At 49.2% G+C, this 21,337-nt stretch overlaps 1 protein-coding gene across 1 annotated transcript in view; it reads left to right on the plus strand.

The window, feature by feature from the left end:
- COL22A1 (collagen type XXII alpha 1 chain) overlaps positions 1-21,337 on the plus strand; it is a 201,139-nt gene that overhangs the window by 158,694 nt on the left and 21,108 nt on the right. The window contains exons 45-52 of the mRNA XM_074316437.2: positions 947-1,060; positions 1,383-1,436; positions 8,409-8,462; positions 10,118-10,171; positions 14,053-14,106; positions 14,865-14,918; positions 15,585-15,638; positions 19,576-19,629. Of these exons, the coding sequence (XP_074172538.2) occupies positions 947-1,060; positions 1,383-1,436; positions 8,409-8,462; positions 10,118-10,171; positions 14,053-14,106; positions 14,865-14,918; positions 15,585-15,638; positions 19,576-19,629 (492 nt within the window). The remainder of the gene's footprint in view (positions 1-946; positions 1,061-1,382; positions 1,437-8,408; positions 8,463-10,117; positions 10,172-14,052; positions 14,107-14,864; positions 14,919-15,584; positions 15,639-19,575; positions 19,630-21,337) is intronic.

The raw sequence follows: 21,337 nt of genomic DNA on the forward strand, positions 1-21,337 counted from the left end.
TCGAGCCTGGTTGAGGGGATGCTTGCACGTGGCACTGAGGGGTCAGTGAGTGAGCACCTGGATTAGGAGTAAGAGCTAAGTGTGCGGGGAATTATCTGACCCCGTTCTGAGTGCCTTCTTTGTATGATCTCATTTCGCCCTTATCACAAGGAGAGAAGAAGGGAGGTAGAGAGGGTGGACTGGAGAGAAGGGCACGGAAGGAGCACTGGGGGACTCAGATGGGAAGAGGCCCCCGAGCTTCCTTTGGTACCTACTGTGCGCCACACTGTACCTCCTGGGGTGACACGCCCGTTGGAGAACATGCTCCCTGGGCTGAGAGAACTGCACACTCATTCCAGGGGCAGCACTTCCCTGCCTCACAGAAGCAGAGTGAAGCTCAGTCCCGGGGACGTTTATTAAACACCTGCTCTCGACAAAGACTAGTCCCGGGCATGGTCAGGTGGGGTGTGTGTCACAGCAAGGGCAGCTCTGAGGGGGTGTGTCACAGCAAGGGCAGCTCTGAGGGGGTGTGTCCATGGCCTCATTTCTCTGCTGCTTTGTTCAGAAACCACTCTGGCAAAGCTGCCAGAGGGAGGACTCAGCTCCCCGCTTTGTTTGGTCTCTCGCCTTAAGGACAGGCCGTGCTGGCCGGACACTACTGGGTGTTTGCATTAAGTGTGCACTGCTCGTGTTTTTAGGTGCACTTACATGCCAGTCTGCTCACTTTTGACATTACCGTCTTGGGCTATACTCCCAGCACTCTGGCTGCTAGAAGGAGGGAGAAATGAGGGGATAACTCAGCTAAGTCAGTGCTGAATCTAATGTAAGATTAAGACAGAAAAATGCCAAGTTTGACACAAAGTATGGCTGCGCCCACTGTCTGCTTTCGGTTATCATCGGCTGGCAGCCTCCTGTCCGGAGAGGCTCTGCTCCTTTGGCTTTCCGAGTAACTGTTGTTTATTCTTAGGACGTGTGCCGCGAGTGCCCCCCCGGCCCCCCCGGACTCCCTGGTCTGCCAGGTTTCAAAGGGGACAAAGGTCTCCCGGGAAAGCCAGGGAGAGACGGCACCGAAGGGAAAAAGGTGAGGAGAAAAGGGGAGACAGTCTTTTTCATCGCAACGTAATGCAAGGTCTGGGAGATCCCAGCACCTGTCTGGCCCTAGTCAAGGGTGCGGATGCAGGAGGCAGGGGTCACTGGCCCCTTTGTTGTGGGTTATGCCCCAAGTGCACAGCCACACCCTGTGCCACCCTTTGCTCAGACATGCTGGGGAGTGGACGTGGGGACAGGGAAGTCCCAGTGGGAAATCAGTGAATGGGTGTGTCAGGCTGAGGGCTTGCTGGTGACTCTGGGCATGGGCTCCAGACACTCATTCTTGCTGTTTTTCTCTTTTGTTTCTGCTACAGGGCGATGCTGGGTCCAGAGGCCCCCCAGGGCCGCCGGGAATAGCCGGAGCGCAGGTCAGAGAGCCTTTATAAGCACTGTGTGTATCCATTGTGCTCACCTCACTGGGTGCTCTAAGTTTGAAAATGGTATAAAATCAGAAAACCCACATTCGAGGCCTAACCGTGGCACTGACTCTCAGGGACCTTGGGCAGCAGGGTCATTTCAACGGTGAGTCTCAGGTGGTTCATCTGTAAATACCTGAGCAGTTGAAAGTATGAAATGAGCTGCAGGATTGGGACGTGTGGTACTCACTGGTTAAGACATGTGCCCCAGAGCTGTGTGGCCTTAGACAAAATCCTTGACCTCTCTGGGCCACAACTTCACCTCTCACTACTGATAATAACAGGAAGTTCCAAAATATGTTAGAATTGAATGATATAACGCATAAAAAAGAGTTGGCACTCAATTAGAAATTATTGCTAGGAAAGTGCTGTGCGCAGGCGAGTATTAGTAATTCTCATAAGAACGTCCAGGCAGGTGGCCCTGTGCTCTCACAAAGCCAGTGGGGGAAGCCCTGGCTGCCAAAAATGGGTGTCTGGGCTGTGGCTCTTTGGGCTCTTGTTGGGGACAGCACTTAGCTGTAAGAAGGGACTGCATGAGTGCTGGCGGGGGGACAGGGAGGGAGTGAGGGCTGACCGCTCAGCCTCACCTCCCTCCCCCAACACGGGGGCTCCCCTGGAGCCCTCCTCAGCCGCTTGTGGTCTCCGTGCTGCTGCAGGCTGTGCACACACCCACCGGACATTCAAAAGTGCCACTGTCTCTTCCTATGGCCCGGCTGGGACACAATGTGTCCCAGTTTTATGCAACGTAACGTTGTCAGTAGGAGAGAGAGCTCAGGAGCCAGACCTTCGGGGCTGGACCCCGTTTCTGACCCTGGGGTCCTTCTTACCTCTCTTCCCTTCTGCTTCCTTGCAGTCAACTAGGGCTTGTAAGAGCAGTGACGTCACAGGCCGATGGCCATGACTGCTGCTCACGAGGTGCCCGCTGGCACCGGGTACATGACAAGGCCTCCGTCAGCCTCAGCTCTATTGCTCGGTCAGCCCCGGGGTCACAGCCAGTGCAGGGCCAGGATTCCACTGGGGACCTGGGTGGAACAGTTAAGGGGAAGCCCAAACCTTAGTAACCGAGATAAATAAAAGTCTAATGTAGTACGTTTAAACTTTTAGAATAATGCAATAGATTCATGAGAAACAAAATGCAAAAATTTAAAATAAAGACAGGACCCAGATCTCCCCTTGAGCAGCTCGTCTCTCGCCTCCCCTACTCTCAGCCCCATCAGAGCAACGTGCTTATTTACATCCTGATATTTCGCTCCTCTTGGGTTGTTTGGCATTAATTTTGACCTTTTAAAATAAGGCACTGGAGGATTCTGTATCTTGGACCCTGAGGTTTCCGGAGCCCCTTACATTTTACACCCCAGGCGAGTGCCTCATGCCTCGCGCTGGCCTCAGCCCTGGATGGGGTTGGGGCTGTTATTATTTCTGCTCACATCCACATTTTCTAGGTCCTGGTTGGCAGGTTAAGACACCTAGCGTTTGTTCTCCATCGGGTTTTCACATACGCAGGGCCCCTGCCTCAGGAGTTACAGATACGAGGTCGCGGTGTAGATGGAACAAGCGATTTTGGCTGGGCAGTGTTAGGTTGAATGGAGCATCCGCCCAGTGATTTGCTGCATATCAGCTTCTCTTTCTGGGGTCATCAACAGAGGCTGAGCTTTCCACTTGGAAGACTCTGCAGGCCGGTGATTTCAGCTGAGCTCTGCATGATCTTTGCTGTCAGCTTACTGGCTTCTGGGTTTAGCCTCTGCTGAGGACTGGCCTTTATTCAGAGAAACAAAAGCCAATAAATTAAACAGATAAGTAGGGATAGTTTTCTCTATCAGCCCAACACTGCTTGAAATGCTGGTATCTTGGGCTAATGGCTCTGCTTTGTTCTCTTATAATTTGATTCAAGAGAGGGTTTGTTTCTTCACATACACAGAGAAAACCAAAGAAAGCTTCCATCCAGAAAATACCCAAAATTAGTGCTATGTCTGAAAGACAGGGTTCTAGCTTCTCCATTGAGGAGTCCCTGGTGACCTTGAGAAGTTCTCGGGGCTCCAGTCCCCCCTACACAATGAACCACCAGGTGATTTCCATGGGCAACATGCCCAGTGTTCTCAGGGCCAAGGGCCAGGTTACCTGCTTTATAATATTATCTCCTGCAATGGTCGGCAGCATCCTAGGAGGTCGAGATACTGTCCCACTTGACAGATGAGGAAACTAAGACTTAGCAAGATTCAATGCTGGTATTGCACTAGTAGGTGACACAGTGGAGGTGAATCCCTGTTAGTCCAACTCCAGGATCCCCACTATTTACTGTGTTTTCCCGAAAATAAGACCTAGCCGGACCATCAGCTCTAACGCATCTTTTGGAGCAAACATTAATATAAGACCTGGTCTTATTTTACTATAAGACCAGGTCTTTAAAATATATAATACTATATTATACTATAATATAATGTAATGTAATATAATATAATACCGGGCCTTATATTAATTTTTGCTCCAGAAGATGCATTAGAGCTGATGGTCCGGCTAGGTCTTATTTTTGGGGAAACACAGTAGCAACATGCCAACCAGCACCAGCCCAAGGACAGCTCCCAGTGGGGAGCCAGGCTTCTGTCTACAGGCCTGTGTAGCATCCCCATGTGGCCCTGTAATAGCATCCCCACGTGGCCCTGTAATAGCATCCCCACGTGGCCCTGTAATAGCATCCCCACGTGGCCCTGTAATAGCATCCCCCGTGGCCCTGTAATAGCATCCCCACGTGGCCCTGTAATAGCGTCCCCACGTGGCCTTGTAATAGCGTCCCTTTACCTATTGCTGGGAAAATGAGCTGCCGAGGAATTCAGTGTCTCATCTGAGGACTCACAGGCTTGTCCTGCTCCTGGCTTTCCAGCCCAGGCCAGTCTCTGTGCTCTTCATTCGTCCCACGCCGCTCTCCAGAAAACAGATGGGAGGACTGTTTCATTTCCTCTGTGTTGAACTGCACTTATCACACAAGATCTCTGCCAGACGTGCGGACGTGAAGAGGAATTTGTAAACTGGAAGTGCTACTGGTGGCAAAGCACTTGGGATCATTGTTCGTGTTCTTTTACAACCAGAGGCCCTGCGTGTTCACTGGTCATGTGTTATCGCCAAGAGGGTTTGGTTCGCTTGTTTGTTTGCAATTATGATTCAGCATCTGGGAAATCAACTTCCCCAGGATTTATCTTGCAGGTTTGCAGCTGCTGTCTCTGGTGGCTGGGTCTGGGGAGGTGAATGCCACGGTCAATTACAGAACCCCTTCTAGAGCTTTCAAACCGCAGAAAACAATGACTAAGAGAGAAGGGCTGGAGGCAGAGGCTGCTGGAATGATCGTGATTCAGGTAGAGGAAGAGGAAGGAGCAAGATGGTAATCAGAGCGAGGACCCTGGACACATGTATTTCCACAGAGTCCGCTGTGAAAACCTCTCCTGGATTGGAAATGCTGATTGTTCTATCCCCCAGGAAAAGCATCTGGTTTCCCCTTCATCCATGTGTCCACCAGCCAGGTGATGGGAATTGTAGGGACTGCAGACACTGAATGAACAGAAGTCTCCACTTCTGGAACGTTCTGGATGGTTCTGGAAGGCAGAAATAATACATCGTCTGCTGCTAGGAGAGCTGCCAGAAGAGGCCCTGGAATTCCATCCTGCCCAGAGGTGCCCCCGAGCCATTAAGTACATGCTTTGTCCAGGAGCAGAGGTCCCTTTGCTCCCATAGCTGGCTCGATCCCGAAGACTCTCACCAAGCATCCCCTTGACCAGTTCCATGCCAAGTCAGGAGGTGTAAAGGTCGGTCAGATCCAGGCCATGACTTCCAGGTCTGATGTTGTGTTGGAGAAGAAAGATCTACAGGCTGGCGTCTCGCAGAAAAGTCAGACTGGGCTGGGGCCACCTAGAGTGGTGGGCACAGCCTGGGCTTTGGGCGTTAGGCGCTTCCCCGGCCTGGCTCTGCCTCTTACCAGCTGAGTGAATTTTGCTGAGGCGGTTTATTTGACTTCTCCGAACATCAGGTCCCTCATCTGTAAAAGAAAAACCATATGGCCCATCTCCCAAAGAGGATGGGAGGCATAAACAGGAAGCATTTACGGAACAGCAGGTGTGGTGCCAGCACGTAGGAAACGGGTCGTGAAACTGCGAGCGGCCCTCATAATCGTTGATCTGTTTGAGTTAACAGCAACTATACCAAGTACCTTCAGATTTTTTATCTGTACACTCTAACAATAACCCCTACCTCATGGAGTAGTCCTGCTGGCTAAAATAGATAACATAGACATATTAAATTTTTTTTTTTTTTTTTTTGGCATCAGCTCAGGATATAAACAAAGAAATACTTGAAATGGGATATTATTTGAAGAGCCCCGGCAGAGTGTCTGGCAAAGCCGGGACCCTGTAAATGTCAGTCCTTTCTTCTGGAAGGAAGTGAGTCAGGCTTGGGGGTGGCCGTGTTGGCTTTGGTCCCCATCTGCAGTGGAGAAGGAGAGTGTGGCTGTGGAGATTCCTTGAGGTGCTGACATTTTCATTGTTAAGAGGTGAGGATTGAAACCACTCCAAGCTCAGCCTGAGGACTGGAATTTGAAAGGAAGCCATTTACTTCTAAGACAGTTGTCCTAAATGTCAGAGAAACAGTGTGCTATTCTCTGTCACTTGTTTTTATTGAGATTATAATGTGGCCTGCAGACAGTGCGCTGGCTTATAGATTTAAAAGCAGTAGAAATTATTGCATGCTAAATATTGGAACACATGCTCTTCCCCTCTGAACCTGTGTTTTTTGTTTTTTGTGGTTTTTTTTTTGCTCTCCGCAATGGCATTTGGCAGTGTAGAGGTGTTACCTCACCTGACAACCCCCTTCCCCCAGTATACCTCAGGGAGGCCGCCAGGAGTGTCATTAGCTAGTCGTCAGTACCAATCAGCTGCTGATCTAGGGCCCCCATCTGGCTAAGGCGAATGCTGGGCTTGATGTTCCAGTGAGAGATTTGTAGGTTCTGGGCCTGGAGGAACCCTCCTAGATTGACCTCCCCCACCCTTCATTTACTGGATGAACAAGCTGGAAGCAAAGAGAGAGCATGATCTGCTCAACGATGCAAAGATGAGAGATGACAGGCCTGGGACCAGAGCCGAGATTGACTCACTGCCAAAGACTTACTTCTCTGCATAATGCGTTCTTTTAGAGGAACTGAAATGTTTGTGTTTAATAACATTTTACTGAAATACATTTGTTAACACAATAAATGCAGAGCCAAAATAGATGACACTTAAGAGAGATTGGAACCTGTGAATGTAACTTTCAGGGTAGGTCTGTAAAAAATATTTTTGGTAGGTTGCATGTTATGAGTGTTTCTATGATCACGGTAATGACAACGATGGTGATGGTGGTGATGATGGTGATGATGATGATGGTGGTGATGATGATGATGGTGATGATGATGGTGATGATGATGGTGGTGGTGATGATGGTGGTGATGATGATGGTGGTGATGATGGTGATGATGGTGGTGATGATGATGGTGATGATGGTGGTGGTGATGATGGTGGTGATGATGATGGTGGTGATGATAGTGATGATGGTGGTGATGATGATGGTGGTGATGATGATGGTGGTGATGATGATGGTGGTGATGATGGTGGTGGTGATGATGGTGGTGATGATGATGGTGGGATGATGGTGATGATGATGGTGGTGATGATGATGGTGGTGATGATGATGGTGGTGATGATGATGGTGGTGATGATGGTGGTGATGATGATGGTGGTGATGATGATGGTGGTGATGATGGTGGTGGTGATGATGGTGGTGATGATGATGGTGGTGATGATGGTGGTGATGATGATGGTGGTGATGATGATGGTGGTGATGATGGTGGTGATGATGATGGTGGTGATGATGATGGTGGTGATGATGGTGATGATGGTGATGATGATCGTGGTGACATCATATAACATGATGACAAGATGATGGTGGTGATGATGGTAAAGATGATCACGAGTGTTTATTGAGGGCTAACAATGAACTCATCATTAGCCTAAGCATTTTGTAGAGTTTAGGTCATGGAATTCTCATAACAACCACATGACAAAGACACTATTACTATTGTCATTTTAGAAGGAAGGGAACAGAGTGGAAGCACCTTGCCAATGACACAGTACATGACAAAGCTAGTATTTATATACAAAATAATGTAAAATAATAATCAAATGTTTATTGAGCTCTCTTACTGTGTTCTCAGCTCTATGCTAAGTGTTTTCTATGTATTATCTGATTTTATTCTCCCAGCAGTTCATGGGGTAGGTAATCATTATTCTCTCTATTTTGTAGATTTAAAAAAACTACATCTCAGAGTTTTAGTGACCCTCTCAAGGTCCCGCCAGTAAGGGAGGGAGCGAGGGGCGTATGTACAGAGAGCGTCTCCCTCAGCCCCCTGTGCAGCACTGCCTGAGAAGCACCATCTCAGCTCCCCCCCCACACACACTGCTGCATCTGCTCCTTTCCCTGTCACACCTGCAATGTCCCATTTCCTCTCCACATCCTCCTTTCTTCCTTCTGAACCAAGTCCACCCCACACTGGGCCAGAGGAGCCCTCTGACAACTGGGGCAGTTGTGCATCCTTCTGCTCTCCACTGCCTGCAACTCAACCCACGTTCAAGGGTTAACATACGAGACTCCGAGTGTGTCCCCAGCCCCACTTTCCACTGACCCCCACCAGCACCCCACCACCAAATTAGGCCATTCCATCAGCAGTGCCTTACCCAGGACCTGTTTCTGTCTGCTGCCACCATGCCTGGCCTGGAGCACAAACTTGATAAGAGATTCCTGAAGAATGAGTGAATGAACGAATAGGAGAACAAATGCACGCAAACTTACTTCTTTTGCAGCGTCGCTCTAGCAAAATTCCCACTAATTTCCTTTCTTCTTTCTCCCAAGGGAAGTAAAGGAGAGCATGGAGCAGATGGTGAGACTGGACAGAAAGGCGATCAGGTAAAAACTTTATAATGAACCATCGTCCAGAAGTGGCATCACTGTTTCTCCTGCGTAATGTTCTCCCGTGTCCGACGACATTCCTGGTCTCGTCTGTGTGTGCAGTAGGAGTCGTAAAACCACATTTCCATGGTTCCCATCTTGAGCCCCCTGGTTCGTTGGCACATTCCCCGTCCCCAGTTATCTGAGGAGTCTGACTTTTCTTTTTTCTTTTTTTGGACTCTTGTGCTTTTAGTGTTTCTCGTCCACTAACATAGTAACCATTCATTGCCAAGTGCCCCCTTCTTTCCCCGACCCTCCCATTATTTCTGAAGCACCTATTTGCAGGACTCTCAATGCAGGTTCACGTGCTTCCCAGCGCCCACCCACCCCTGCTGGACCACTTCCCCGAAGGCACTGTAAGGTGATGCCAGTGGTGGCATGCCGCTTTTCCTATGGAGCTGAGCCCTGCGTCACCTACCTAGTGTGACCAGCTGGTTCTGCAGTCTCCCCTCCTCAGCCTCTAGCAGGCTCTCTGCCATTTCACCTGATGACTGCTTCTGATTGTCAATCTTTTTCCTGGATTTTTCCCCCTTTCCCTCTCTCCCACCTGCCCTGCCCCTTTATTGCTCATTGTTGTAGTCACTTCTCACTTTGTACTCATATCGTAAACCAGGCCCGTGGCAGGCACTGCACCAGGCTCTGACATACAGAATGAGGAATGGCCAACCCCTAACCTCACAAGACTTTCAGTTCAGGGAGGGAGTGGGGCACACGCACCAGAGGCAGTGAGACGGGAGCAGCATTCAGGTCTGAATGACTTACTCAGCTCAAATCCCACCTGTATTTGGAAAACCAGAATGGGTTTGGATTATCCTCACCAGGATGATTGGTCAAAGGCTGTGGTATCTGTCGTGAGGGCTACAGCTTGTGTTTTCCGGTGGCGGGAAGTGCAGGGTGGGGGGAGGGCAGGCAAATCATTTATGTCATGGTGCTTTGGTTTTATAATATGGTTGTACTAAATCACATATTTATGGTTGGTGCAAAAGTAATTGTGGGTTTGCAATTATTGTTAACCTTTACACCACAATTACTTTTGCACCAACCTAATATTTCAGTGCACTTTACACTATAACTTGTGTAGCTCATTCTGTAGTACCCAGACTCCTCTCCACATGAAGACATGCATCTCTTTCTTAAAATAACTGCCATAGTACAGATGCCATAATTCAGTGAACACTGTCCATTGTGGGCTTATGTTGTGTGTGTATGCATTTATTTGTTTTTAAGTAGGACACTCCATACGTACACAGAAAATACGAGAGTATAATAAAAGGGCCCCCTTTGTTCCTCTGGCCCAGCCGCAGCATCTGTCAGCTATTACGGCCACTCTTGTTTTCAGCCACTTCATCATCCACTTCCCCACTTTCTGCCTTCACATTATTTTGAAGCAAACCGTTTTCAGGATAGGTTTTTTGTAAATATCGTCAGATACTTTCTCAGCCTATTGAAGCTCTGGCGATATATTAAAAAAGAGGTCTACAATTGAGTGTCTTCATCCAAAGTTGTCACTGGAGTTAGAAAGTGGATTCTGGATCGTGGTCTGAAAATTGGCTCTTGCACAAAGGGACAGGTTTTTGTGTCATTTTAAGGAACTGCCTCTCGTGTGTTCCTAGGGTCATCCCGGAATTCCAGGCTTCATGGGGCCCCCAGGGAACCCTGGACCACCGGTAAGTAATAATCTCTAACCCCCTCCTTCCTGGGCCTTGACATTTGAACTCCCTCCCATCCTCACTGGAGATGATGCCACACTAGTCACACCTCTCATTTTAAGCAATGGGCTGACACCCAAAAGCCCAGGGGTGAGCTGAAAATGCAGGTCCCGGGAGCAGCTGGGGAGCGGTCAGACGGACCCGAGTAGCAGTGATGGACAATGAAATAGTGCTGTTGGGGCTGGGACATGGGCAGGGAGGCGCAGGCTTCATCTATTATCATTAAAGGTCCAGCTTGGCAGCTGGGACGCCTGGGACAGTTTCGTGGCCAGGACCTTAGGTAAGGAGTGCAGAAGCAGCCTGCCGTCTTCCATAGGCGGCTGTTCCGTGGTGAGAGGCTCTGGGAATCATGGAGTGTCCATATCAGCCCGGACTCTCCTGGATTTATTGCAATCAATAACGATAATAACGACTACAGATTATCGCCTTTCATTATTACTATTTTCAGCTGTTCATTCATGATTATTCTAAGGCACTTGCTATTGTTTTAACTGTAACAACTACCATTAACGTCACCCCATTGATCCCCGCCGGGCTCCCCGCTCTGGCAGTAGCTATGGCTCTGACACTGACCGATGCCCAGCTTTGCAAATTTACTTCCCTTTGGTCTAGGCTGCCGGGGACTGAATCCTGTTGCTCTTCCACTCAGAGTCCGCTGTGGTTGTACCAGTGGTAGCCATGGTAACAAGGAGGGGGATTTACTGTCTCCACCAAGCCCAGGGCCAGTCCCATGGTATTTCCCACGCGTTCTCCCAGACCTTGCCCCAAGAGGGCCATTGGCAATGGCTAGAGGACCCCTGATAGGGAACCGACTTCAAACACAGACCAACCTGTCAAGGAAACAGTGAAAAAGAGGATCGGGTAGGAGCACAGAGTTGACAAGGTGTGATACGAAGCTTGCTTTGTCTTCTTTGTAGCAACTTCTAACTACCTGTTAATTCTTAGAACAAATCAAGTTGTTTAAAATGTATTTTTTCAATAAAATCACATGAGAGCCTGAAACAGCATCTCTCACTTCATGACTGAGTTTTGTGGCAAACTCATAAAAGGTAAAGTGTCTACATAAGTAGTAAAGCTTTCCCAGTGTCATGGAGAGGCGACCTTAAGTATTTGCTATTCAGCTCACTTCCTGTCGCTACAAGTGCCGCTCACATCCTTTTCAATTTCTCAGCCTCCATTCGTAACTGTCCGAACTCTACCCTGTGCTTGCTTGTGAATGGCCTTGTAGCACAGTGACAGTCGCTAGCGTTTAACTTTTGTGATATTCTGCATTGATTTTAAGATGTATAATTTAACTTAGGAAATTGAGTTGCATTGCATTTGCAGATGTTATTGGATTTTGTGGCATCTGACAATCAGCAAAAAGGAAAACATCAAGGTGGCAATAGTGTGGGTCGAGTGGGAAGGCATTAGCGTTAAGAGAGGAGGGATGCTTAAGAGGGACCTAACTGTATTTAAAAACAGTTCACTCATAAATACTTTTGTGTCACGGTGACTTCAGCTTCCCTGTGAAACCTAAGAGCTGAAGGACTCAGGCACTGGATGTCAGGTTTATGCCTCATCCCCACCCCACCCTGGTAGTTCCAAAGCCTCTAAGACATCGCCAGTGAAAACCAAACCCTGTTCCCTCCTCCTTGGGAAGTGCTACAACTTAGAACTCTCTGACCACTCTAGGAAATGACTCCTGGTTTATTATTCTCGTACTAGATGATGAATCTGAGATTGAGAAACAATTGTAATCAGAAGCCAGCTTGTCCATCTCCAGCTGATTAATGCTTACAATTCACTCGGCAGTGTTTATTGAACATCTACTTTGTGACATGCCTTCTACTGCTAATTGCCTTTGGGAATAGATACTGAGTCAGCTGCCCATTCACGTTCAGCAGTCGGTCATGCAAAAGCAGATCAAGGACAGGACACTAATCCTCCAGGTCCCCATGCATTGCTTTTTTGAGTGCTTATTATACGTCAGGCCTGTCCGAGGTACTGAGGATATATGTAGACACCACGCAGACAAGGCTTCTTGCAGAGTTTATTTTTTGGTGCTCAGTCAGCATCCTTTTTCCAGATAAAACCTTTACCCTGTTCTCAACCTGCAGTAGGGAATTGAATTTCAGCTTCGCTAAATTCCAGAGTCTAGGATGTCAGAAGCTATTAGCCAATTTATGTGGAAGAATCCAGATCTGGAGTAAAAACTCCAATGTTCTGTTAAGTTTGGACTAGATGTGTAATTTTCCCCTTTAGCATCCTAGGCGCAGGCAGGTGTAAAAGTCTATTTGTTTAAAGGTTATTATCCCTTTATTTCATGAACACTTACTGGGTCTTTACGTAATGGAAAAGGTGGGGCAAATCAGACTGCGTTTGTCCCCAGGATTTGTAGTCCACGGCAAGTTAGACATGTCTCCTACAGCTATATCAAATTTCCTTGGGCTCCAAGACCATGGAGTGGCTGTTTCTGTACCCCTAAAACTTTCCCAGCATCTGGTGCAATGTAGGCACGCAATAAATGTATGTAAAAACAAGCGAATAAAGACTGCTGCAAAAGTATCAGTAACGTACACCGAGAGCTTGCTGATGTGTTGTCCCTTATTTAGTTATTATCTGCAGTGTTCCTGGTCGGGCTGGCCGGTAGACACACACTGTCATCAGTACTTACGGTAATGACGGCCCTTAGTAGGTGCCTGGTGCTGGCTGACTCTTTATATGTATTAACTTACTCAACTGTCTCAGTGATTCCAGTGACATAGGTGGCGTCTTTTTCTCCATTTTACAAAGAACTGAGATGCAGAGGAATACGAGAAGTTGCCTAAGAGCACGCAGTTGTCACTGGAGAATCAGGACGTGGAGTCAGGCACTCTGGCTCGAACAGGGGGGCACGCCGAACCACAGCCTCCGTCCTGTGGCAGGCACCCCACAAACCTTGCCTCATTTGCTCCTCACCTCGCAGTGGTGTGGGCAGTGGCACGTCTACCTTTTCCCTTAGGAGGAAGCTTTAGCTTAGAGATGTGATAGCGCCCGGCCAAAGCCAGTAAGAAGCGGTGTATTAATGAGTCTAAAGAACCTCTCTCTTTATCCCCCAGCCAATCCAGCTTCTAAGCCCTTCATTTATTCAAGAAATAGTTCCGATCCACTATCTCCAAGACACTGTTTTAGTTCCCAGAAACAAGTCAGTAAACACTGGGATGGCAAAGGCTATGGGGAGAAATAAAAACAGGAGAGGGGTGTGAGAGGGCCGAGACCTGCAGTGTCGGATCTGGTGGGCAGGACAGTGTCTCACTGAGAAGCGGGTGCTTGAGGCAATAGCAGAGGAGGGAAGGACCTGCATTCTGACCAATGGGATTGGAGTGCAGGCAGGAGGAACAGCATGTGCGGGGGCCCCGAGGCAGACGCGTGCGTGGGCTCCCACTGCACCACGTACCTGCCTGCGGAGAACTTCTCTTGCATGGATCTGTCTATGCATCGCTCCATCCCTGAGTTGACACAAGCAATGAGTTCTTCCTTATCTCCCTGGAAGATAAATCCAATTGTTCATTTCTTGCCTTCTGTCTTGAAATGTTCCCTCTGAAGGGAGGCCATCTACCATTGCCTTAAGAATGACTGGCTGGTGAATACTTGGGCCCTTCCTGTAATGTGGCTGCTGTCCTTCCACCATTTTTGGTTCCCAGCAACTAGCCCAGTGTGGTAGGGAAGGCAAACGCACCTTTGAAGTTTTCATGGTTCCGGCCCCTGGGAAGCGGCCAGGATGTCAGCCCTGTGCACTGATGGATGTACAAACAGGAAGTGCCAGTGGTCTCTGCTCAGGTACACAGCAAACCAGCTTTCTGTTTTCTCATCCTCAGGGAGCAGATGGGGTCGCGGGAGCTGCTGGACCGCCAGGAATCCAGGGGCCGCCGGTAGGTCCCTCACTGGACAGGACCTGCCTTCAGTGTGTCTTTGGCCTTCCCAGAAGCTCACGTGTTCGCCCACCTCCTGTGGCCCACACATCCCAGGGGTCTGTTCACTGCCCGTCAGCCACGGGAGGAGTCACTTTCTCTTAGAGCCCCAGTTAGCTCACTTCTCAAGTAGGAGGTGTGGAGGAAAGGACCTGCCGATCTGTGATTCCAGAATTCAGTTTACAACCAACTCAAACAGGCCCAGGGTTCAGCCCTATCTGTCTGCTCCTTTTCAGTGTGGTTTCTATCTGAACAGGCTCAGGGGTGTGGAAAGGCTTGCCGCTAACCCATCCTGAGCCTATGGCTCGCACCCGGAGCGTGTCGGGTAGGGGATGGCTGCTGTTATCCAGTTGTTCAAAAAGTAGCATGTAGTTACGGAGGGGGAAGTCGTAGGTCAAGGTTTTGAAACCACAGCTGGTGGAGCTGGCATTGGAACCCAAGCCATTGATCTCAAAAACCATAATTATGTTCATTGCCTGTGGCTGCCACGACCTGTCGCAGTTTCAGTACCGTCAGCTGAGGGCGAATGAACCTCAGTGTAGCCGGCATTGTGCCAGTATCCACTCCAGGCATTCACGGAAGGACCACACGGTGAATTGACACCCCTCCTCTCACCTGACTGCCTTATACATTCGAAAGGTTCTGAAACACTGCCTCCATTTACTTCTAGAAAAGCCACTCAGAGACTTAATGGTGTTTGTATGTCTTGGATCTTTTAGGGGAAAGAAGGACCCCCCGGCCCCCAAGGCCCCTCTGGATTACCTGGAATCCCAGTAAGTGTTACTTCAAAAAAAATCTAATATCGCTGCTACACAAATCAGCAAACAAAAATACGCTTTATCATTCTTAAAATAAGATGTGGTCACTAGGGGAATTTTGTGTATTATAGAATAGGAGAAGTAAAATAATCAGCAAATTTAAGGAGATTGTAATTATAGCTTGATTTCATGGAAAGAAATGTGAGGTGTTCGCGGCCTTTCCGTCACCCTGACATCATCCTTCTGTCATTGTCTCGGCCGCTTGTGAGCTGTGCTCGGCTGCCCTGCTGGTCCCTCAGCGTCCTCGTCATCTGTCAGCACCGGCATCTCCCCTCCTCACCACCGTGGTCAGTCCAGGGCCAACAGGAGGCCGTATCAGCCCAGTGTGACTTCATGAAAATGTCCAGGAGGGCTTTCTGTAGTTCAATAGTGATAATAAAGAAACTATTGGTATTGATTGCTTTTCCACTGTGTGTCAGACATTGCAGGTCACATGTTCAGGCCAGAATCTCGGTTTCGGGGAAAACCAGGAAATCAAACCCGTTTTGCCAGTGGAAACACTTCCATAGCTGCTGCGTGTGAATGGAGCTGTGCCCCAGGCCAAAAGCCGTGCTGACACTGCATGACACCCCTCCCTCTTGGCATCTTTGGCCAGATAACCGATTTGAGTTTCTCTTGCAGGGAGCAGAAGGCAAAGAGGGCAGAGATGGAAAACCGGGTCCCCCTGGAGAGCCGGTAAGGGACCCTCAGTTCTTGCCATTGTTCAGGCCAAGTTAGTACTTTCTCAGTAACAACTGCTGTGTGACTGGGAGCTACTGTGAATTGGGCACAATGACAAATATTTTCAATGCATCACTTCACTCACTTCCCCTGACGACCTTGCCAAGTAAACACTGCTGTCCCCATTTTATAGCTGGGGAAACTGTCTCAGGGAGGTGAAATGAGGGGCCCAGAGTCACATGGTGGGCTGGTGACAGAATCCAAACCTGAGCCTAGGTTCCTGCCCTCCCTCTGCAGTGTCAATCCTAGTGATGTGGGAGGGGAAACTGAGGCAGGTAAGCACTAGCTGGAGTAGAAACCTGATGTCTGAGAAGCCTGTTACAGCCTCGGAAACCCTGAGCTGCACCTGCTAGCTCCCGTGTGCATGTGTGTGCGCATGTGTATATGTGTGTGTGTGTGTGTGTGCGTGTGTGTAGGTGTGTGTGTGTGATCTGTCCAGGGCGCACAGTGAGGTGCGCTGAGCCCACATGAGGAAGTGTCTGTGGCCCGGGAGCTGTTGGTTGTGTGTGGACAGAGATTTCCACAGACTTTTATCTGTGACCTCAGAGTTGTGTTTCCTGAGGTTGGTGCATCGGGGCTCTCTGATGACAATGGGTGTTCAGTTCCTAGCAGCCCTTTTGTTCACAAATACCTCGGTATCAAGGGGCAGGTGGGAGGAAGCATCTGGAACTTAGAAACCTGGGTTCCCCGAGTGCCCACCTGTGGGAGAGTAGGTAATAATGGGGGTGTCCCCAATAGACCCTGAGCAGCTGTGAGGACGAATGACGACATTCTCTAGGCTCTCACATAGGACGTCTCTGGGACGTACTGTTAAGTTATAGATCTCGGGCAGATAGCCTGCCCAATTTTGCGTAAACGTGGGTCTACATGTATTTTTCCAGTATTGACATAAAGAAACCCTGAGAGACTCCAAAACCACAGAAAGAAGTACTTACGTCTGTAAGAGGGTGATTCTGAGCAGAAGGAGGTCTGGGGATGGAGGCAGATTTGTACCCCATAGTCTGTTTTATTATCTTCTCAGTTTGGGGGGTCATGGACATACATTACTTATTGATAAAATCAAATTAAACGTGCATTAACATATTCTATACCAAGCCTACAACCACAACGGCACAAAAAAACTGGCTTTGGATGCTGGCTCCAGTCCCCACAAACTCTCTGACCTGGGATGGGTCCAAACGGGTCTCTGAGCCTCAGTGTTATTTTAAATAGAATGAGAAGCATTGTCGCCACTTGCGGGCGTTGCCGGAGGATCACAGGTGGTGAGATGTGTGTGACCCACATCGGGCTCGCCTGTCTGTTAATGGTTCCCGTCAGTTACTTCCTCCCCGCCCTAGTTTTACCTCCTGCTGAGCTCAGGCCTGCGTTGCCTCTGGAAGAACCACCAAGTGAAAACACATCAAAGTTTCTACAGCGAGGTTTACGTCCCATTTAATTTGTTTGGCCATAAGGTGTTATGACTCATTCTGCGTCTTATGCAACTTGCCGGAAGCACTGCCTTTATCACTTTTCCCTGCTTGCCAGATGCTGAAACCAGAATTCACTGCTGAGGGGAAAAGAAAGAGCTAAGAGCAGCGAGCAGAGCACAAAGCTCCTGCTAAGCCCTGAAGGCTGCTGCCCAGTCGAGCTGCCCCAGGTGGGCAGATGGCAGTTAGCCGGGGTGGGGGGGGGAGAGAAGGGCGGCACCCCCACCCTGGTTGATGGCTCCTGCTCACCTCGGGCTGGGCCTTGTCTGCTTCCTTAGGTTTCCCACTGTAATCCTCAGAAAAACCCTACGGAACATGGGTGTCATTATGTCATGAGGAAACGAAGGCCCAGAGAGGTTAAGTAGGTTGGCCAAGGCCACACAGCTGGGGAATGAAACCTCTCAGACTCACACCCCAGAGGCCGAGCCCAGACATCAGTACTACAGAGCAGGAAATCAGCTTTTCTGCAGAATGTGTCTGATCCTGAAAGCCTGCAGTTTGCAGTACATGATAACTGAGGCTTTGGCCTTCATTCAGTCTGTGTAGGGAAGGCCTCTGGCAGACGGGCCTGGGCCAGGCACTGGGCACAGCCTGATGGAGGACCAGGCCTGTTCTGGGTAAGTGAGATGCATGAGGAGGCAGGGCTGGCTCTCCAGGGAGAGGGGGACTCAGCGACTCCCATCCACGGCCATTACAGAGGCCACCAGCCGGTTCATTCTGCAATCTCAGTACGTGGTCACCCTGACGTTATCCCTCTGCGCTGCTTGGGAGGAAATTGGCACCGGGACCGGGGCACTGGGTAGCCCTCAGAGCAGACTGCAGACAAGGGTTTGGAGGCAGGTGGAGTATTGGGGAGGGGATCCCAGGAAGCACGAGAGCATTGGGCAATGGAACAGGGAAAGACAGAAAGCCGCTAAGAGCGGGCGAGTGAGTGAGCTGCTCCCAAGGGCAGCCGCGGCCCCGTCTCGCTGGAGACCCTCTGAGGGTTTACGAGGAGCACACGTGTAATCCTGCAAACCACGGCCAGGGCCCAGGAGGCTGGGCCGTGTGTCCCTCAGCTTCAAGCCTATTTGCATTGAGGATTATTCCCTGAGCCATTAACTCTGTGTCCTTGGGCCTTTGCCCCTCAAAGTCAAGCACCCCCAAAGGCCGCCTGTGTAGGCCTGTAGCCTGGGCAGGAACTGTGTGTTCAGCGAAGGGACCGGGACCTCCTGGGTGAGCCAAGGAGATGGGGCTGGGAAACAGCAGCGCCTGCTACAGGTGGTCACTTCTGTCCTTGAAAATCCTCAACAGTTGCTGATTGTTAGCATGTTTCTGCTGGTAACGTGGGCCAGTGATGGGTTGGCCATCCCACCTTCCTGGGGCAGGAGCCAGGCCAGGCCCACGTACCCTCGACCACAAAGACCTATGAGGGGGGATTGTCCTTAATTTACAACTGAGAAACAGATCTGGGAAGGGACATGACACCCAGGGGTCACCTCGCTAGACTTGGACAAGCTGGGACAGAAGAAACTAACAAGGCAACCTGGAAATGAGGGCTTTGTGCCCCACCCTCCTCCTCTGTAGTTTTCCCCCCAAACCCTAGGATGCCCTTTCCCTCCCCTCTCCCCAAGTGGACCCTAGCTGACCCTCAGGTTTATAAGCTGTGCAAAGGAGGGGACAGTGTGGGGGACTGGGTGTGCCCACTGGTGACAGTACAGGCACGGCCAGCACGCCGCTCCAGGTCCCAATCAGAGGTGCTGTTTCACCCACTTTGCCTGCACCCTACATCCTCCCCCACCTCTGGCTGCTTTATCTGGACATGAGCACCCATCTCTCACTGGCTTTTATTCATGGCAATACCAAGCTTCTGGCGGTGCAGAATTTTCAATAGCCAAGGTGTCCCCATAACTTCTTTATAATTAAGAGAAGGTGGGTGGGGAAAAAAATGAGTAAATTGTGGGCCCCTGGCAATAAGCACAGCTGCTGGGGTGAGAAGAGCATCGTTTTGGGGTGACCTGCAGTGGGATTCGGGCTGGCGTTGCCATGTATGAACCCAGTAATGTCTGAACTTCTTTGAGCCTCACTGTCCCATCTGTAAAACGCGGTAATTAATAGCTGCCTTGAGATGGTTCCGTGCGTAGGTAGAAAGTCATTTATCATGAGGGTCTCTGTATGATTTCTCAGCCAGACCAGAACAGTTCTGAGAATGCAAAGGGGCGCCATGACTCACTGCCATAGGGATGAACCTGGGTAACCAGCACCGTCCCGGGAAAACCAGGACATAGGAGGCCTGCGTACAGGGTGATGGGCATGGACTCTGCACGAAAATGGACCCCAGTGTCAGGGGGCAGTGACTGGCTTGTGTCAATGTGACACCAGGAAGCCCAGGCAGCCAGGAACAGGAAGAGCCTTAAAATGCTGCCGTCTTTTTTCTTTCCCCTCAGGGCAAAGCTGGAGAGCCGGGTCTGCCAGGACCAGAGGGGGCCCGAGGCCCCCCGGTAAGTGCCTTGTGTGGGGTGGGGGTTTGCTGAGACTGGCGACCAGGGGGTTCCAGAAGTTCTTCTCCTCCAAAACAGTGGGGCTCCCACGTGATACGTTCCGTTCTTTCACGTGCCGTGGCTGTAAACTTGATTTTCAAAACTGCAACCATTGTTATTACCAGTTGTCCTAAGTTTTCTTGGTTCTTAGCCTATGTGTTGTCATTTGAATGGGCTTTCTCTGGGTGAGAGAACCTAAAAATGAGTCTTAATTTTAATTTTGAACATTTTCCATAGATAAAGGTTTTTTTCCTCCAATTATAAAGTAACCAATTCTCATTGTAAAACAATAATGATGATGGTAATAAGAAAAAAAAAGAAAAATAATTTTGTAGAGAAGAAAATAGTTACTTATTAGTATTCTGTAACACACAGAGGTAAAGCTGTTAACATTCTTGTGTGTGTTTGCTAGTCTTTTTTTTCCCTATGCAGGAATTCTTAGGGATAGATATTTGTACACCTAAATTCTAGCTGTCAGCTATTGTAGACATAAACATATGTAGGTACTTTTTCTGTAAAAATGAACTCAATCTCTGTATTTTGCGGTTATTGAGGGGTTTTTTTGTTTGGGTTTTTATTTTTTTATTTTTTCTAAATGCTTTACTCCATCATAATTTTAAAATTGTTTTCACAATTCCTTAAATTTGTTTTTGGAACAATATGATTTTTAATGAAAATGCTAAAACCCAATTATCTGGCAAGAAGGAGGCGATGGAAACGCTAGTTCTCTTTCCTTAATGTGTCTTTCTGTAAAGAAATCAATAACTCACCTGGCTGGTATTCAATACAGAGGAAACGAAACACAAAATCAATTTCCTGTTTGCTAAATCTCTGCTTTTCACCTGATTGCGCCAGGAGAAGGAAACTAAGAATGGAGAATACCACCTTTCTGGGGGATTAAATCACAGAATTCGTGGTTTTTGTTACGATGGCTCCTGGCTAATTAGATGAGAGGAGCTTTCTTTTCCCCAAGGAGACAGAGGTATTTGCTGGGACCCGGCTTGGGGTAAGACCCATCTGTGCACCGAGAGTTGTAGGGACTCCTGCCCCAGTGTAGGGCAGAGCTAGAGACCCAGGCAGGTGACAGAAGACCCACTACTGGCTGGCATAGCGTGAGTCAGACCAGAGCTTTGAAGAATGGCACGGGCTTTGAAGTAGGCAAAGCTGGGTGCAGCTTTCGTTTTCATTTATTCACTTTGTGATCTCTGTCAGGGACCTCTCTGAACCTCTGTTTCTTCTTCTATATAACGGGGATCAGAATAGGTCCCACTTCTGTAGGGTGGTTGTGAGAAGGAGAAGGTTAAATATGTAAAATTCCCTGCCATGTGCTTGGCACATTGTGTGTGGCTCCCTCAGCTGGTGCTTTTTGTCTGTGATTATATGGGAAGAGTGCCCAGCAGGGTCCCTGCCTCTGAACCACCTGGATCTGGGATCCCAGTGTCTTTGAGGAGGACGCTGGGACCCAGACAGGCCCCGTCCTTCTCCAGGGAAAGGGAACTGGCCTGTTTTGAGCAGCGGAGAGCACTGTTAATCTCTTATTCAATCCTTACGGCAACTCTGCAGAAGTAGGTTCTAGCCTCATTTTACAGATGTGGGAATTGAGTCACAGTGGAGAGAAGTAAGGCTCCCGAGATCCACAGCTAGAAAATGGGGAGCCACGGTCAATTCC

This window comes from Rhinolophus sinicus, chromosome 6 (genome assembly GCF_057876585.1).
Source record: "Rhinolophus sinicus isolate RSI-liver-muscle chromosome 6, RSI-T2T, whole genome shotgun sequence".
In the NCBI taxonomy this organism is placed as follows: Eukaryota; Metazoa; Chordata; class Mammalia; order Chiroptera; family Rhinolophidae; genus Rhinolophus; species Rhinolophus sinicus.